Source organism: Oncorhynchus masou, chromosome 22 (genome assembly GCF_036934945.1).
Source record: "Oncorhynchus masou masou isolate Uvic2021 chromosome 22, UVic_Omas_1.1, whole genome shotgun sequence".
Lineage (NCBI taxonomy): Eukaryota > Metazoa > Chordata > Actinopteri > Salmoniformes > Salmonidae > Oncorhynchus > Oncorhynchus masou.
This window is the reverse complement of record NC_088233.1, coordinates 37,131,357-37,150,212: the sequence shown is the minus strand read 5'-3', so window position 1 is coordinate 37,150,212 and position 18,856 is coordinate 37,131,357. Positions and strand designations below refer to the sequence as shown.

Below are 18,856 nucleotides of genomic sequence, written 5' to 3'. Positions count from 1 at the left end.
CAACAATGACGAGACAGTCTACAGGGAGGTGAGGGCCCTGGTGGAGTGGTGCCAGGAAAATAACCTCTCCCTCAATGTCAACAAAACAAAGGATCTGGTCGAGGACTTCAGGAGACAGCAGAGGGAGTACGCCCCCATCCACATTGACGGGACCACAGTGGAGAAGGTGGAAAGCATCAAGTTCCTTGGCGTCCACATCAATGACAATCTGAAATGGTCCACCCACACAGACAGTGTTGTCAAGAAGGTGCAACAGCGCCTCTTCAAACTCAGGAAGCTGAAGAAATATGGCTTGGCCCCTAAGACCCTCAGAAACGTTTACAGATGCACAATTGAGAGCATCCTGTCGGGCTGTATCACAGCCTGGTACAACAACTTCATCGCTTGCAACCGCAGGGCTCTCTAGAGGGTGGTGCGGTCTGCCCAACGCATCACTGGGGGCACACTGCTTGCCCTCCAGGACACCTACAGCACCCGATGTCACATGAAGGCCAAAAAGATCATCAAGGACATCAACCTGAGACACTGCCTGTTCACCCTGTTAACATCCAGAAGGCGAGGTCAGTACAGGTACATCAAAGCTGGGACAGAGAGACTAAAAACAGCTTCTTTCTCAAGGCCATCAGACTGTTAAATAGCCATCCCTAGCTGGCTACCACCTGGTTAATCAACCCTGCACCTTAGAGGATGCTGCCCTATATACATAGACATGGAATCACTGGCCACTTTAATAATGGAACACGAGTCACTTTAATAATGTTTACATACTGCTTTACTCATCTCATATGTATATACTGTATTCTATTCTACTGTATTTTAGTCAATGCCACTCCGACATTGCTCGTCCTAATATTGATATATCTTTTAATTCCATTCTTTATCTTTTAGACTTGTGTGTATTGTTGTGAATTGTTAGATACTACTGCACTGTTGGCGCTAGGAACACAAGCATTTCGCTACACCCGCAATAACATCTGCTAAATATGTCTACGTGACCAATAACATCTGCTAAATATGTCTACGTGACCAATAACATCTGCTAAATATGCCTACGTGACCAATAACATCTGCTAAATATGTCTACGTGACCAATAACATCTGCTAAATATGTCTACGTGACCAATAACATCTGCTAAATATGTCTACGTGACCAATAACATCTGCTAAATATGCCTACGTGACCAATAACATCTGCTAAATATGTCTACGTGACCAATAACATCTGCTAAATATGCCTACGTGACCAATAACATCTGCTAAATATGCCTACGTGACCAATAACATCCGGTTTGAAACCGGACCACTCATTCCATCAAATCAAATCGTATTGGTCACATACACGTTTAGCAGATGCTATTGCGGGTGTAGCGAACTGCTTGTAAATTCCAGGCCTTACAATGAGCATGTCCTCCTATAGCTCCCACCAGCCTCCTCTGTTCTGAAGTGAACTTAGAACCCAATCTCCTTTCAGTTAGCTCAGGTCACACTGTGTAATTCATTAGGGAAAGAGTGTTCTGTATTGACACTACCAGCCACTGACACATCACTCATGTTTGAACATGTAAAAACTTTGGAGACCATTTGATGGAATGTGGTTGTCTCTTATTAAGAGGATGACAGAAATAATGAGTAAGGTATTTGTGATGGGTAGAACACAGTATTGTGCAGGATTAAGTTTGAGGATAAACAGAAACATCTAGGTGTGTGGCAGTTTTGTTGCATGCTCCCTACTGTTTGACTGAATATGACGTCACTACTGCAACACACACAGAGATCAAATGCAACATATTTTCCTATACGCCCAACAGCCCAAACAAAAGGGACCTTTTAGCTGATGCTGAAACAACAGGGGAGACTGAAGTACTAGAACTAATTGCCTAGCAGAGGTGAAAGACACCTGCAGGACTGATTGCTGATTGCTTGGCAGAGGTGAACCCCTATAATACAAAAACGCCCACAAATTAGCAAGACTGTTACACAAAGGTTACGTTTACACAAGCAGCCAATTCGGATCTTTTTTTGAACTAACTGGTCTTTTGTCCAAACAGATCTGTTCACATAAGATCTTTTTCAGAGCTGATCAGAATTGGGCAGTGTGTGTAAAGGCAGCCATATACTGTAGGCCTGAAACTAATCCAAGCCCACAACGACAGTCACAAGTACTGAGCACAGGCAATTCAAACAGCAATGATGAAGTAGGCTATTATGTAAAAGACAGCACTATGCTTGCATGTACGCATCCTCACAAGCAAACATAAGCACGCACACTCTTGCTGAACCCATGGAACCACATAGTGAGTGTTAGCTGATTCAGAGAGGGGACTGGAACTGTTATCCTGTTCCATTCCTTTTTCATCCTGAAAAACTCCCCATTAACGATGACAAGCATAACGTGATGCCGCCACAACTATGCATGAACATATGTTGTATTGGATTTGCCTGAAACACTTTGTATTCAGGAAGAAAATTTAAAGCTACAATATGCAACTTTTTGGACAACAAAATTCATGTAGAAATGTGCATTATAGATCTGTAATTCTCATTGAAGCAAGTCTGTTCTATGAACAATAGGTAGGTAAAGAAATAAAACAACAGTATAAAGGCGGGTTATATGCAGTAGCGAGGCTATAAAAGTAGCGAGGCTACATACAGAGACCGGTTAGTCAGGCTGATTGAGGTAGTATGTACATGTAGACATGGTTAAAGTAAATATGCATATATGATGAACAGAGAGTAGCAGTAGCGTAAAAGAGGGGTTGGCGGGTGGTGGGACACAATGCCGATAGCCCAGTTTGCCAACGTGCGGGAGCACTGGTTGGTCGGCCCAATTAGGGTAGTATGTACATGAATGTATAGTTAAAGTGACTATGCATATATGATAAACAGAGAGTAGCAGCAGCGTAAAAGAGAAGTTGGAGGGGCACACAATGCAAATAGTACGGGTAGCCATTTGATTACCTGTTCAGGAGTCTTATGGCTTGGGGGTAAAAACTGTTAAACCTTTTTGTCCTAGAACTAGGCACTCCGGTACCGCTTGTCATGCGGTAGTAGAGAGAACAGTCTATGACTGGGGTGGCTGGGGTCTTTGACCATTTTTAGGGCCTTCCTCTGACACCGCCTGGTGTAGAGGTCCTGGATGGCAGGCAGCTTTGCCCCAGTGATGTACTGAGCCATACGTACTCTCTGTAGTGCCTTGCGGTCAGAGGCCAAGCAATTGCCGTGCCAGGCAGTGATGCAACCAGTCAGGATGCTCTCGATGTTGCAGCTGTAGAACCTTTTGAGGCTCTGAGGACCCATGCCAAATCTTTTTAGTTTCCTGAGGGGGAATAGGTTTTGTCATGCCCTCTTCACAAATGTGGTGGTGTGTTTGGACTATTCTAGTTTGTTGGTGATGTGGACACCAAGGAACTTGAAGCTCTCAACCTGTTCCACTACAGCCCCGTCAATGAGAATGGGGGCGTGCTCGGTCCTTCTTTTCCTGTAGTCCACAATCATCTCCTTAGTCTTGGTTACATTGAGAGATAGGTTGTTATTCTGGCACCACCCAGCCAGGTCTCTGACCTCCTCCCTTTAGGCTGTTGTGTCATTTTCACTCTGTCAGTTAGGTTAGTATTGTGGAGTAACTACAATGTTGATCCATCTTTAGTTTTCTCCTGTTACAGCTATTAAACTCTGGCAGCTATTAAATATGTGCTTCATGGTGAAATCCCTGAGCGGTTTCCTTCCTCTCCAGCAACTGAGTTACGATGGACACCTGTATCTTTGTAGTGACTGGCTGTATTGATACACCATCCAAAGTGTAATAACTGCACCATGCTCAATGTCTGCTTTTTTTTACCCATCTACCAATAGGTTGCCTTTGTGAGGCATTGGAAAACCTTCTTGGGGAAGGGAATTAAATTGTAGACCAGTTAGCTAAAAGAGCTTTGAAACAAGATATGATTGATATTAATGTTCCACTGGGTAGAGGTGAGGCCAAATGTAAGAGCCATTTTGATAGATATGTGGCAGAAGAGATGGGACTCTGAGCACAAGGGCCGGCATTTAGATGTCCCCCAAAGAAAGGTCTGTGGAACAAGATTCAAAGGTCAGATTAGGAAGGAAGAGGTGGTGTTTGCTCAATTGTGCTTAGGACATTGTACATTGAACTCGTCATTACATCTGATTGGCAAGCATGTGAATGGTTTGTGTCTGGAGGGTATGGTCGATGAAACAGTGGAGCATGTGTTGTTATATTGTTGTAAGTATGTTAAAGAGAGGGAAGTGTAGGGTCATTGGATGGGGTTGGGGGTTTTGGAAGGGATTTGGGGGATGGGGGAGGGTCTATTTTCTCAGAAGTACTGAGTTAGGTAGGAGGATTTAGAAATGTTGTAAACCGTGATTGACCACACACTCCAGCACAGTAGGTGGCGTCATGCACCTTTAACGATGGTTTTTGCGGACCGCCATAATATATTTGAAGAAAACCTTCTTGGTCTTGAATCTGTGTTTGAAATAGACTGGGGGGCCTTACAGATAATTGTATATGTGGGTTAAAGAGATGAGGTAGTCATTCAAAAAGCATGTTAAACACTATTGCAAACAGAGTGAGTCCATTTAACCTATTATGTAACTTGTTCAGCAAATTTTTCCTCCTAAACTTATTTAGGCTTGCCATAACCAAGGGGTTAAATACTTATTGACTCAAGACATTTCAGCTTTTCATTTTTTATAAATGTGATAATCCATTTTAAATTCAGTCTATAACACAAATGGAAAAAGCCAAAGGGTGTGAATACTTTCTGAAGGCTCTCTAACTGGTTTGTATGTGTTGGGCTTTAGCTGAAATTGTTCTATGTAAATCATAAAGATTGCTCATGAAGGAAGTTGGTTGCGCGCTTCCATACCAGTTTCAAGTCCTGTGATCCACACATTTACAGGAATGATTTTCATGTTATTCTGTTTCCTTTTTTTAGGAAATTGATTTCCCTTTCTAGGTTAGTTTGTGCTGTTTCTCGTTCATGGAGTTGCCCCTCTGTCACATTGGCCGCTGCCTCCAAACGTTCCACTTTATTTGAGTAGGTATTCACTTTTGAAGTGAGCCGGGCAAGAGATTCATTTATCGGTTTAAATTGCAAGTCGAGGGCAGAGGTAATTTCCTCACAAACAATCTCTCAGATAGTAGTGGCCAAATCTTTTTGTTGTCGGGTTTTGAGAGCCGCCATGTTCCCACAGGTGAATTGTGAATGGAAAGATGCCAGGTACTGGAGTGAAATAAAACGCCTATCGTACCATGTAATACAGTAAATGTCCAACACCATAATGTGATGGCATACAGTATGTTGAAAATGATTTGAAAATAACTCCGTTAATAGTTATTTTGCTAAAGAAAAGCCATGAGATAGTCACTTGTTTCAATGCATGCCACCGGAACCGGAATCACTTTTGCAGTCTTTGACTCTCACTGTCCCCTTTCCTCCCACCCGGCTCAACCTTCCCCTCCCAAACTTCCGGAGGACCAATCATCCTTCTACTCCCACCTCTCTACCTTCTCGTCTTCTGTATCCGCTGCTAAAGACATTTACTATCACTCTAAATGTCAAGCTTCTGCCTCAAACCCCGGGAAACGTTTCTTCACTTTCTCCTCTGTCTTTAATCCTCTTTATATAAAGGTTGACGACATCCGATCCTCATTCACTGAGCCCACTGATCCCTCTCACACAGAACTATCCTACGCTTTGACCACTTTCTCCTGTCTCTTTCCAGATTAAATCCTGTGACTAGTGATGTTTGGCCGCCCAACAACCTGCCCAATTGACCCCATCCCCTCCTCCGTTCTCACTCCTGATCACTGGCTACATCCCCTCTGGCTTCAAGATGGTCAAAGTCACTCCCCTCAACCTCAACAACTCCACGGTGTTCCCCCTAACCGTAGAGAACATATCTTTGGCCTAACCCAGGACAACACTCTGTCATTCTCTGCAGTGACTCGCTCCTGCAGGTTCATGCTCTACAACATCCATAGAGTATGACCTTTCATCACACAGGAAGTGGTGCAGGTCCTAATCTAGGCACGTGTCATCTGCCTTCTAGACTACTGCAACTCTATGTTGCCTGGGCTCCCTCCTTGTGCCATCGAACACCTGCAACTTATCCAGTATGTCGCAGCCCTCCTGTTGTTCAACTTTCCATAAGTTCTCCCATGTCACTCCGCTCCTCCGCACACTCCACTGGCTTCCGGTCAAAGGTATGTCATCTTCAAGACCCTGGTACTTGCATACAGACCAACAGGGGGAAGTGCCCCTCCTTACCTTCAGGCTATGCTCAAATCCTACACCCCAACCCAAGCACTCCATTCTGCCACCTCTGGTCTCTTGGCCAGGAGGGTAGCTCTGCTCAGCCCAGTCAAACCTCTTCTCTAAGCTTACCAAGCTTACCCCTAAAGTCAGGACAGCGGAGTCCCTGCCCAGCTTCCGAACATGTCTGAGTATCTTAAATAACTCTCACGGTCCTCCCGACGCCCCCCTTCCCCTGCCTCCAAAAAAGGCACTTGTCATTTCCTACTAGCTGACTTTGCTGATCAATACTTTATTGCGGGAAAATGTACTCAATATGATTGTGATGTGTTGTTGTCTCACTCTGTATCTTAAGATGAATGCACTAATTGGAAGTCGCGCTGGAGAAGAGTGTCTGCTAAATGACTAGAATGTCAAATGTGTCACGACCACAGCATGGATTTAATCCTTGCTTTTACATGGTGGTGAAGCTACGTACAAAGATGACAGCTACTTTAATCCAAACAAAATGCATCAGGAATACATAACAAGTATCATGTTTTTACTATAGTAAAATATTTAGGTAGACAACACTCTGTAGCACCAGCTGACTTCTGAATGTGAATTAATTTCAGGAGCAGAACAGAGGGAGAACGCTGGACACAGGAGGTTAGTAATTGTGACAGTTTGTATATGCACAGAAATTGCAAGACTTTAAATACTTATTCAAAGCTGCAATTAAAAAGCTCATGTTACTAATTGGTGAACATCCTCCTTGAATTAAACATGTTTGGTTATTGTTCCCCAGAGTGTTGATGTGGATGTTGTTTGTTAGTCCTAGCAGATGTACGACGATTTGCATCAGAAATGTAAATTTGTCTGGTAAGTAGGTTAGTGAGCAGAGAAGAGAAAGGCGATCACTGCAGATTCTTCTAAAGAAAGCCGATCAGAGCAGATCAAATGGTAGCCAACTGTGTGGTGATTGCTGGCATGGTTGGCCCTATGCTCCGGATGCTTCTGTGTACACGCACTCCAGGCTTTGTCTCTCACCAGCCAATGGTGCCAGCTCTCAGCTAGCTGCAGGTGTGGCAGCCTGGCAGGAAGGTGGAAAAATACTTCCCTGCCTCCTCTCCACCACAGGATAGTATACATTGTACATCTCTTCCTGCTTCCTCTCTCCTCTCTCCCTCCCAAACTTCCATCAGCAGAGTCCGTCACATGCTGCCCCACATAGCAGTACTGCTCCGGGTCAGTGTGCCTCAGTAGGTCAGTGTGCCTGAGTAGGGAGAGGGACAGGCCTGGTTATACCCTTCAAAACACAACAGGATCATTCCCCGCCGACACCTCTTTTTTCTGAGGGAAATACTCCCATAATGGCCTCCCCTGTAATTACCGTCATTTGTCAAAAGCACACCTGATTTATAGTCAATTAAAAATACACCGGAAAAGAGGCTGTGGGTCCTGCTGAAACAGAGGGATGTGATTAATGTAGCACAATTACTACAACCATGAGAGTGGAATGATCTGGATATGTATCCTGCCATGCAGAAAACACTGGAAACCCCAGTCCCCGAGTCACCCACGTTCTATAGAACGCACCCAGAGTTAGAAAGTAGAGCAACAGTATGAGAGTTCAGCTATTCAGGTTACACTAACAGTTAAAAAACGAGTGGAACATATGATCCATGTTAAAGCCTACTATGACAGTAGGTTTATCGAGTCTTATAGACTATTTTCAAAGCAAACTTTTAAGCAACAGTTGGCTTTGTAGCAAACCACTCCTATTTTAAAGGTCCTTCAAGTCAAACTTCATGTTGACAAATGCAGCATGAGGCAATGCAAAGGAACTACTGAAAAACAACTACTCCCAGCAGCACCAGAAAAGCATACATGAACTGTATGGGAATGCAGTTGAAGTTCTGTGACGAGGAAAAACAGACAGAATATAAATTGCAAATCTCCTCTTTAATATTCAACATGATAGAGGATTTTGTTGGGGGTGAAGATTGGCTGCTTCAAGATTGGCTGCGCTTATCAAATGAACAAATATATCTTGAAAGCTTCAATTTGTGTGTGTGTCGTTCCATGAACATGCTTCCAGGGCTGGCGTTATGGGCGGGCCCTATACAGTACCTCCTTGCCTGTTCAAATAAAATCTTTTAAATATCGATCATTTATTTGACCGAGACGCGCGCTGACAGAAAGACACATCAATCTCAGATAAAGCATCTGAGCAAAACAGCGCCCCTCTGTCTCCATATATGTAGATCATGTATCTGATGCAAAAGGACAAAAGGAGTATGACATGTCATACTTTAAATGGCCAGATAGTATAAGATACATGGGTTACATATAGAAAAACAGAGTGGCGCTGTTTCGCTCGATAGTTTCAGCAGAGAGAAAGTGGCGAAGCAAGATGGCTCACTCTCACCAAAATCTGTCCTGAATAAGCCCAATGCGTTTCTATGGGCATAATATGCAGACCTAAGTTTATCGTCTGCATTCCCACCTTTGGGACAACAACTCTCATTGTTAGGGCGGATACATGAGCATCTCATCTCAAAAACAGATCTCTGGTTTCAGGCATTGAAATTGTACAGTGCACTGTTCGGATGGATGCTGGCTTCCCCTAAAGTAAATTGCAAAGGCCTATTCCTATTTGGGAAGCCAGCAATTTGTGCAGCTCGAGTGGCAATATGCCGAGCTGCTTATTCACTTTATTTAACTAGGTACGTCAGTTAAGAAAAAAATATGATTTTACAATAACAGCCTACCCCTTCAGTCTGGTTTTAGACCCCATCACAGCACCGAGACTGCACTTGTGAAGGTGGTAAATGACCTTTTAATGGCATCAGACCGAGGCTCTGCATCTGTCCTCGTGCTCCTAGACCTTAGTGCTGCTTTTGATACCATCGATCACCACATTCTTTTGGAGAGATTGGAAACTCAAATTGGTCTACACGGACAAGTTCTGGCCTGGTTTAGATCTTATCTGTCGGAAAGATATCAGTTTGTCTCTGTGAATGGTTTGTCCTCTGACAAATCAACTGTACATTTCGGTGTTCCTCAAGGTTCCGTTTTAGGAGCACTATTGTTTTTCTATATATTTTACCTCTTGGGGATGTCATTTGAAAACATAATATTAACTTTCACTGCTATGCGGATGACACACTGCTGTACATTTCAATGAAACATGGTGAAGCCCCAAAATTGCCCTCACTAGAAGCATGTGTTTCAGACATAAGGAAGTGGATGGCTGCAAACTTTATACTTTTAAACTCGGACAAAACAGAAATGCTTGTTCTAGGTCCCAAGAAACAAAGAGATTTTCTGTTGAATCTGACAATTAATCTTAATGGTTGTACAGTCGTCTCAAATAAAACTGTGAAGGACCTCGGCGTTACTCTGGACCCTGATCTCTCTTTTGAAAAACATATCAAGACCATTTCAAGGACAGTTTTTTTCCATCTACATAACATTGCAAAAATCAGAAACTTTCTGTCAAAAAATGATGCCGAAAAATGAATCCATGCTTTTGTCACTTCTAGGTTAGACTACTGCAATGCTCTACATTCCGGCTACCCGGATAAAGCACTAAATAAACTTCAGTTAGTGCTAAATACGGCTGCTAGAATCCTGACGAGAACCCAAAATGTTGATCATATTACTCCAGTGCTAGTCTCCGTACACTGGCTTCCTGTCAAGGCAAGGGCTGCTTTCAAGGTTTTACTGCTAACCTACAAATCATTACATGGGCTTGCTCCTACCTACAGTGCCTTGCGAAAGTATTCGGCCCCCTTGAACTTTGCGACCTTTTGCCACATTTCAGGCTTCAAACATAAAGATATAAAACTGTATTTTTTTGTGAAGAATCAACAACAAGTGGGAAACAATCATGAAGTGGAACGACATTTATTGGATATTTCAAACTTTTTTAACAAATCAAAAACTGAAAAATTGGGTGTGCAAAATTATACAGCCCCCTTAAGTTAATACTTTGTAGCGCCAACTTTTGCTGCGATTACAGCTATAAGTCGCTTGGGGTATGTCTCTATCAGTTTTGCACATCGAGAGACTGAAATTTTTTCCCATTCCTCCTTGCAAAATAGCTCGAGCTCAGTGAGGTTGGATGGAGAGCATTATATATATATTTATATCTTTATGTTTGAAGCCTGAAATGTGGCAAAAGGTCACAAAGTTCAAGGGGGCCGAATACTTTCGCAAGGCACTGTATCTCTCTGATTTGGTCCTGCAGTACATACCTACACGTACGCTACTGTTGTTTCTGATTAGGGATCATATTTAGGCAGCTATTTCCTCATTGTGCTTTGTGGGATCATTGCCTGTGTGCACACCAGTAGCGTCACGTTTTGTTTGTGCTTTATTGTTTCTGTGCTTTGAGTTTTCTCTTCCTAAATAAAAGGATGGAAACATACCACGCTGCATTTTGGTCCACTCCTTATAATGATCGTGACACTGTGTATAGATTCTTCTATTGTGTTATTGACTCTACGTTTGTTGATTCCATGTGTAACTATGTGTTGTTATTTTTGTCACACTGCTTTGATTTATCTTTTATCACCCGGCCAGGTCTCTGACCTCCTCCCTATAGGCTGTCTCGTCGTTGTCGGTGATCATGCCTACCTCTGTTGTGTCGTCTGCAAACGTAATAATGGTGTTTGAGTCTTGCCTGGCCATGCAGTCATGGGTTAATAGGGAGTACAGGAGGGGACTGAGCATGCACCCCTGGGGTGCTCCAGTGTTGAGGATCAGCGTGGCAGATGTGTTGTTATCTATCCTCACCACCTGGGGGCGGCCCGTCAGGAAGTCCAGGATCCAGTTGCAGAGAGTGGGGATTAGTCCCAGGATCCTTAGCTTAGTGATGAGCTTTGAGGGTACTATGGTGTTGAACGCTGAGCTGTAGTCAATGAATAGCATTCTATGGTGGTCTATGGGACTATGGTGGTCTGCTTGAAACATGTTGGTATTACAGACTCAATCAGGACATGTTGAAAATGTCAGTGAAGACACCTGCCAGTTGGTCAGCTGCAGTGAAAACATGTTTTTCGCCACATATTTGAAAAGGTGTGTAATACACGTGAAAATATGGTTTCACATGTGATCTATCTCATGTGGGGGGTTTTGTAAAGGAAGTGTGATGCAGCGCATTCAGACCCCTTCACTTTTTCAATATTTTCTTACGTTACAGCTTTATTCTAAAATGGATGAAATTTTTACATAATGGCAGAGCAAAAACAGGTTTTTAGATTTTTGTGCAAATGTATTAAAAATGTAAAACAAGAATATCTTATTTACATAACTATTCAGACTTGAAATTGCGCTCAAGTGCATCCTGTTTCCATTGGTCATTCTTGAGATGTTTCTATAACTTGATTGGAGTCCATCTGTGGTTTATCCAATTGACTGGACATGATTTGGAAAGGCACACACCTGCCTATAGGCATGAGGTTGAAGGAATTGTCCGTAGAGCTCCGAGACAGTATTGTGTCGAGGCACAGATCTGGGGAAGGGTACCAAAAAATATCTGCAGCATTGAAAGTCCCCAAGAAAACAGTGGCCTCCATCATTCTTAAATGGAAGAACTTTGGAACCACCAAGACTCTTCCTAGAGCTGGCCGCCCAGCCAAACTGAGCAATCAGGGGGTGAAGGGCCTTCGTTTTGGAGGTGACCAAGAACCCGATGGTCACTATAACAGAGCTCCAGAGTTCCTCTGTGGAGATGGGAGAAACTTTCAAAAGGACACCCATCTCTGCAGCACTCCACCAATCAGGGCTTTATGGTAGAGTGGCCAGACGGAAGCCACTCCTCAGTAAAAGGAACATGACATCCTGCTTGGAGTTTGCCAAAAGGCACCTAAATGACTTTCAGACCATGAGAAACAAGATTGTCTGGTCTGATGAAACCAAGATTGAACTCTTTGGCTTGAATGCCAAGCGTCACGTCAGCAAGAAACCTGGCACCACCGTCTCTATGGTGAAGCATGCTGGTGGCAGCATAATTCTATGGGAATGTTTTTCAGTGGCAGGGACTGGGAGAAACTTGTAAAGATTGAAGGAAAGATGAACAGAACCTGGTACAGGAGATCCTTGATGAAAATCTGCTGCAGAGTGCTCAGACTGGGGCGAAGATCCACCTTCCAACAGGACAATGACCCTAAGCACACAGCCTAGACAACGCAGGAGTGGCTTCACTGCCAAATGTGTTTAGCAAAGTACTGAGTAAAGGGTTTGAATGCTTATGTTGTTTTTATGACCTTTATTTAACTTGGCAAGTAAGTTAAGAACAAATTCTTATTTTCAATGACGGCCTAGGAACAGTGGGTTAACTGCCTGTCCAGGGGCAGAACGACAGATTTGTACCTTATCAGCTCGGGGATTTGAACTTGGAACCTTCCGGTTACTAGTCCAATGCTCTAACCACTAGGCTACCCTGCCTCCCCATGTAAATGTGATATATATATATAGATTTTTTAATATATTTACATTTAGCAAAAATTGCTTCATTATAGGGTAATGTGTTTAGAGTGATGAGAGGAAAAAACTATTTATTACATTTTAGAACAAGGCTGTAACGTAACAAAATTAGGAAAAAGTCAAGGGTTCTGATTACTTTCTGCACTATACATCTCAAATCAATACACTCTTCCATTGTTTTTCTCTATGAGACATAAACCGGTGAGCAAAAAGTTACAATATCAAAGCAATTTTGGGCTCCAACTTTAGTTCTGGCTCAGTCAAAGTTATTTGTATTGCAGTGCTGCCTGGTGTGTTTCATTGCTGAGAAGTCGAAAATGTAAACTGCATTTCGTTTGTGATTTTCTAGTGATGTGCTTTAAAGTGACACTAATTCCCCCCTGGTAGTGGGGGTCTGTATCGGAATACAGTTTGGTTTTGTGCCGTCACATTTCATTTCAGCGAGGTATAATGACTTAGTGATACTGGAGGTCATGGTAAGTTAGTGGCAGTGTGCTCAAAGAGATTACAGGATCAATTTCATTGGGTTTGCCTAAATTGAACTCAATTTTGATTTGATTCATTACCAAACAGACATACATTTCCAATCTGCCCAACTCTAAAACTCCGGCAACTACCACACCTGATTGAAGCTGATGGTGAGGAAAGGTTAACTATGAGTAAAAAAATAAAATAATTCGCCACACATAACATTTCAGTCAGGTCATTTAGGTTCAAGCCAGTGGACTTTTTTGTGTCCAACTAGTTTAGAGTCTGACAGAGCGACCTACTATACCAGAAGCACAACGAGTCTGGAACAATGTGTTTTATAGTATCTTAGATTGAACTGTTCCGAGGATGTCTGCTCGTGTATGTATGTATTGTTCATCATCACCTCATCAGTCACCTGGAGACAGGGGCAGGGCGGGACAGGGGCAGGGATATCTTCATCTTTATTCATGCCACTACTTTCTGCACATTTGCTTATGCATTTCTATTTGCATTTCTGCCATCAATTATTCATGTAATTAGGTCCTGTCCATTTGGAAGTAATGGTACTTGAGTGTGAGCATGAATGCGTGTCTGTTGGTCGCTGCCTGTTTTCTCCCAGCACCCATTAGAGAGATGGATGTCCTTGACCTAGGCCTCACCAAACAGGTGAGGGCCCCCTCCAGACCGCCCCTATCCTGGTAATTACCGGACTACCCTGCCTGAATACGGGAAGGGCCAGGAGTGGTCCTGGGACAATTTACATAAATCTGCATGTGTCACCTGCAGAGCCAGCGACCTCTGACACCCAGGCTGAGTCACAGTGTCTCGCTAGCATCACTGCACAGCTCTCTCTGCACAGCTCTCTCTGCACAGCTCTCTCTGCACAGCTCCTCTGCACAGCTCTCTCTGCACAGCTCTCTCTGCACAGCCTACCTGCACAGCCTACCTGCACAGCTCTCTCTGCACAGCTCTCTCTGCACAGCCTACCTGCACAGCCTACCTGCACAGCTCTCTCTGCACAGCTCTCTCTGCACAGCTCTCTCTGCACAGCTCTCTCTGCACAGCCTACCTGCACAGCCTACCTGCACAGCTCTCTCTGCACAGCTCTCTCTGCACAGCTCCCTCTGCACAGCTCTCTCTGCACAGCTCTCTCTGCACAGCTCTCTCTGCACCTACCTGCACAGCCTACCTGCACAGCTGCACAGCTCTCTCTGCACAGCTCTCTCTGCACAGCTCCCTCTGCACAGCTCCCTCTGCACAGCGCTCTCTGCACAGCTCCCTCTGCACAGCTCTCTCTGCACAGCTCTCTCTGCACAGCTCTATGCAGCTCACAGGAGCTCTGTCTGCTCTGCAGTGTCTACTATAGCCCATCTGACTGCTTCCCTGTCCTTGCTGTATGCAGACTTATGGCCCAGCATACGTTCCGGATCTTTTTATCTTCTTATTAACACTAGTTCAGTAATATTTCATCTCATCCAACAGGTCTAGAAGATCCTGTAGATGAGAGAAACCTGTGTCTCACAGCTTCTCTTCATCGGGCAGACAATTTTGAGTTTGTGGGTGTGTGTCTCGGGGAAGGAGCGTGGTTAAGTAGACTATCTACACGTGTTGAAGTGTGTGTGTGTGTGTGTGTGTGTGTGTGTGTGTGTGTGTGTGTGTGTGTGTGTGTGTGTGTGTGTGTGTGTGTGTGTGTGTGTGTGTGTGTGTGTGTGTGTGTGTGTGTGTGTGTGAGAGAGTTCACCCCCCATGGTGTGTTGTGTTTCTGCTGACAGGAGCATTTTCAAGGTAATGGAAGTGCACTGTTGTCCCAGAGCAGTGCACTAAAGCAGAACTGAGCTCTGTCTCACCGTGCCCGGCTTGCTGGGCCTCAAGATGACAAAATGCTTCTCCGAAATAAACACAATGAAATAAAAAGATTGAACGAGAACTTGGGCGAAGAGTTGTCATTTTACGGTAGAGGATTTTCTACTTAAAAAGCAGCACTCCCTCAGCAGTGCCACTTCAGAAGTTGGTTCTATAGTTAAATGCCAATATAAACCATGGCCTTTCAGTCATGAATGAAATGTCAAGCTATGACTTCATGTAATGTACATACACAACACACTAAAGAGACTAATTCAACCTTAATGACTCATTCTCACTATTGTAGTCTTGTCTTGCTGCTGCGAAGAAACGCTTCACACGCCAGCTTCTGTGTAACCTGTTGACATCCCTGTCACTCTCCGAGGAACTAGACGACAAGCCAGCAGCCATACCTCATTTCCCTGAGGAGCAGGAAGCTAGTCAGCAGAAATTACTGGAAATCCCAGAGGAGCAGGAGACGAGTTGCAGACATTACTACAGATCCCAGAGGAGCGGCAGACCGTTGAATTGTGGCAGTTACGAGACGGTGGCTGTTGGAGTGAGGGATAGAGGGAGGGAACTGCTGTCTCCATGGCAATGACCTTGGTCATGAACTCACTGACTCTCCTCTCAAATCCATCTTTATGGGATTGATTGTAAATCCACAGAGATTTTAATTTTACCAGTCTGTAAAATAACTCTAGGGGTACTGACTGGGGAGGATCACAATGTTCAACCTGAACATATTTCTAATGGTACTGCAACAGTTAACATATCAATCAGGTTGTGTCCCTGTGATGTGGTTTCTTCCCTCAAAAGCAGAGTGTTTCTCAGTGAAAGCCACCACAACCCACGGAAGCCTGCGGGTGAGGAACACTTAGCAAGCTTTTGTAAACATCACACAATCAAGAAGAATAATTCATAAAGCCCAGCAACATTTGGTTGTTGTTGTGTTTGGAAGCCATTGCTTTTATTTCCTGTTTTTAATATGAATTTGCATGAATTATACTGAATGTTTGGAACATAACAGCCAGCCCACACAGAATCACCTCTTCTACAACCCCAGGGAAAACTGCCTGACACTAGGAGTTAGACAGTGAGCAACTGTTGAGCTACAGTTTGCATGAAAATCTGTGTGCGCATAAGTGTGAGTAATTGCGTGCGTGCATGTGTGTCCATGAGTGTGACAGAGAAGGAAAGATAGATCTCAATAATCACTTTGTCCAACTTTCTTTCTTTTTTTTACCCCTGCTTACATGTACAGTATATACAGTATTGACCTCCATACTCCAGTATCCCTACACATTCAAATTATGGTACTGGTATAGAGCTCTATTTATATACATTTTAAAACTTTACATTATTTCTTCTTACCTTGATAATGAAAACTGCATTGTTGGGAAAGATCAAGTAAGCATTCCACCGCACTATTTTACACTTGTTGAATCCTACACACAAGTGACAAACAACCTTTTTTTGTTTTTGTTTCTTTTATTTGATTAAAGACATTTGTATCTGAAGTTATGTGCACCTGCATGACATCCCCTAATCTTCCCCCTGTCAGGAAGGTATTAGGTCTCTCACTCACCTTGTGTGAGAGGATGGTCCTTCTGGAAACCTCCGTTGTACTCCACCTGGTACTCCTTCACCTGGAAGCCAGGCACACATCCCTCCTCCTTCTGGGCTCCAATATGGACAACCTGAGAGACAACAAAGAAGAAAAAAAACAAGACTTAGTCAACAAGTTAAACCTCAGGAATACAGCTGCGTCTTCTCTGATGCACTTCTTTAATGACAATTAGCCGACTGCTTCATCCTATTCATCCTCATAAAAGCTCTTTCCAAGAAATGCTTTATTCATCATTTTTAAAGAACCGCCGCACAAAGGTAGACTGGGGCAAAGCATGTTTTATGGTGTGGAAAAGCATAATATCTTCGAATTTTGGGGAAATGCACTAAAGCCCAATGCAGCCATTTATATAGAGTTGAAGTCGGAATTTTACATATACTTAGGTTGGAATCATTAAAACTCATTTATCAACCACTCCACCATCTGTACAAACAATAGTATGCAAGTATAAACACCATGGGACCACGCAGCTGTCATACCGCTCAGGAAGGAGAAGTGCTCTGTCTCCTAGAGATGAACGTACTTTGGTGCGAAAAGTGCAAATCAATCCCAGAACTACAGCAAAGGACCTTGTGAAGTTGCTGGAGGAAACAGGTACAAAAGTATCTATATCCACAGTAAAACAAGTCCTATATCGACATAACCTGAAAGGCCGCTCAGCAAGGAAGAAGTCACTGCTCCAAAACCGCCATAAAAAATCCAGACTACGATTTGCAACTGCACATGGGGACAAAGATCATACTTTTTGGAGAAACATCCTCTGGTCTGATGAAACAAAAATATAACTTTTTGGCCATAATGACCATCTTTATGTTTGGAGGAAAAAGGGGGAGACTTGCAAGTCGAAGAACACCATCCCAACCATGAAGCACGGGGGTGGCAGCATCATGTTGTGGGTGTTCTTTGATGCAGTAAGGACTGGTGCACTTCACAAAATAGATGGCATCATGAGGGAAGAAAATTATGTGGATATATTGAAGCAACATCTCAAGACATCAGTCAGGAAGTTGAAGCTTGGTCTCAAATGGGTCTTCCAAATGGACAATGACCCCAAAGTTGTGGCAAAATGGCTTTAGGACAACAAAGTCAAGGCATTGGAGTGGCCATCCCAAAGCCCTGACCTCAACCCTATAGAACATTTGTGGGCAGAACTGAAAAAGCGTGTGCGAGCAAGGACGCCTACAAACCTGACTCAGTTACACCTGCTCTGTCAGGAGGAATGGGCCAAAATTCACCCAACTTATTGTGGGAAGCTTGTGGAAGGCTACCCAAAATGTTTGACCCAAGTTAAACAATTTAAAGGCAATGCTACCAAATACTAATTGAGTGTATGTAAACTTCTGGCCCACTGGGAATGTGATGAAATAAATAAAATCTGAAATAAGTAATTCTCTCTACTATTATTCTGACATTTCACAGTCTTAAAATAAAGTGGTGATCCTACCTGACCTAAGACAGGGATTTTTACTAGGAAAACTGAAAACTGAGTTTAAATGTATTTGGCTAAGGTGTATGTAAACTTCCGACTTCGACTGTATGAATGCAACAAGTGTAATTAGAAGGTCCTGTGTAGATTATATTTTCAACAAGCAACTATCAGGAAATAACACTTTTTTCACACATTCACAGTGTTTTATCAGCTGTTGTGCAGTATGATACAAAACACAGGACAAAACAAAATGCATTTCCTTTCTGCAGAGAGCTGTTCAGATCAGTTTTTGTCCTCACAGAACACAGCCTCACTCTTCAGGTAATTACAGACTATCAGCATGGTTTTATGTGCTTTGGCAGAGAGCAGAATGGGAACTGCTAAGAGGGAGCACAGACAGGACAGTTGTGTATTAGTATACAGTATCTGTCTGAGAGAGGCCACAACAGGGACAGACAGCCAGACAGGATGGGTGGTAGTGGAAAGCAGTGGAGGGAGGCTCTAGGGGGCGTCAGAAGGCTTGGCAGTAGCCTGCCAGTCCTGGCCCACCTACAAGTCCATCCACCTGTCACTCCCAGTCCCCTCGCCTGCCATTATTACTCTTTCACCCCACATTCTCTCATCCATCCATCAATCACCTGCTCAAAGGAGAGAGGGAGCAAGCATTCTCACCTTCTGTGACTTATCTAAGACACATGCATCATTTAAAAAGGTGTCACTGTATCTCATCACTGT

At 43.5% G+C, this 18,856-nt stretch overlaps 1 protein-coding gene across 1 annotated transcript in view; it reads right to left on the bottom strand.

Moving 5' to 3' along the window:
* LOC135508828 (cadherin-13-like) overlaps nt 1-18,856 on the bottom strand; it is a 529,634-nt gene that overhangs the window by 370,224 nt on the left and 140,554 nt on the right. Inside the window, exon 2 of the mRNA XM_064929038.1 lies at nt 16,651-16,762. Coding sequence (XP_064785110.1) covers nt 16,651-16,762 — 112 coding nt within the window. The remainder of the gene's footprint in view (nt 1-16,650; nt 16,763-18,856) is intronic.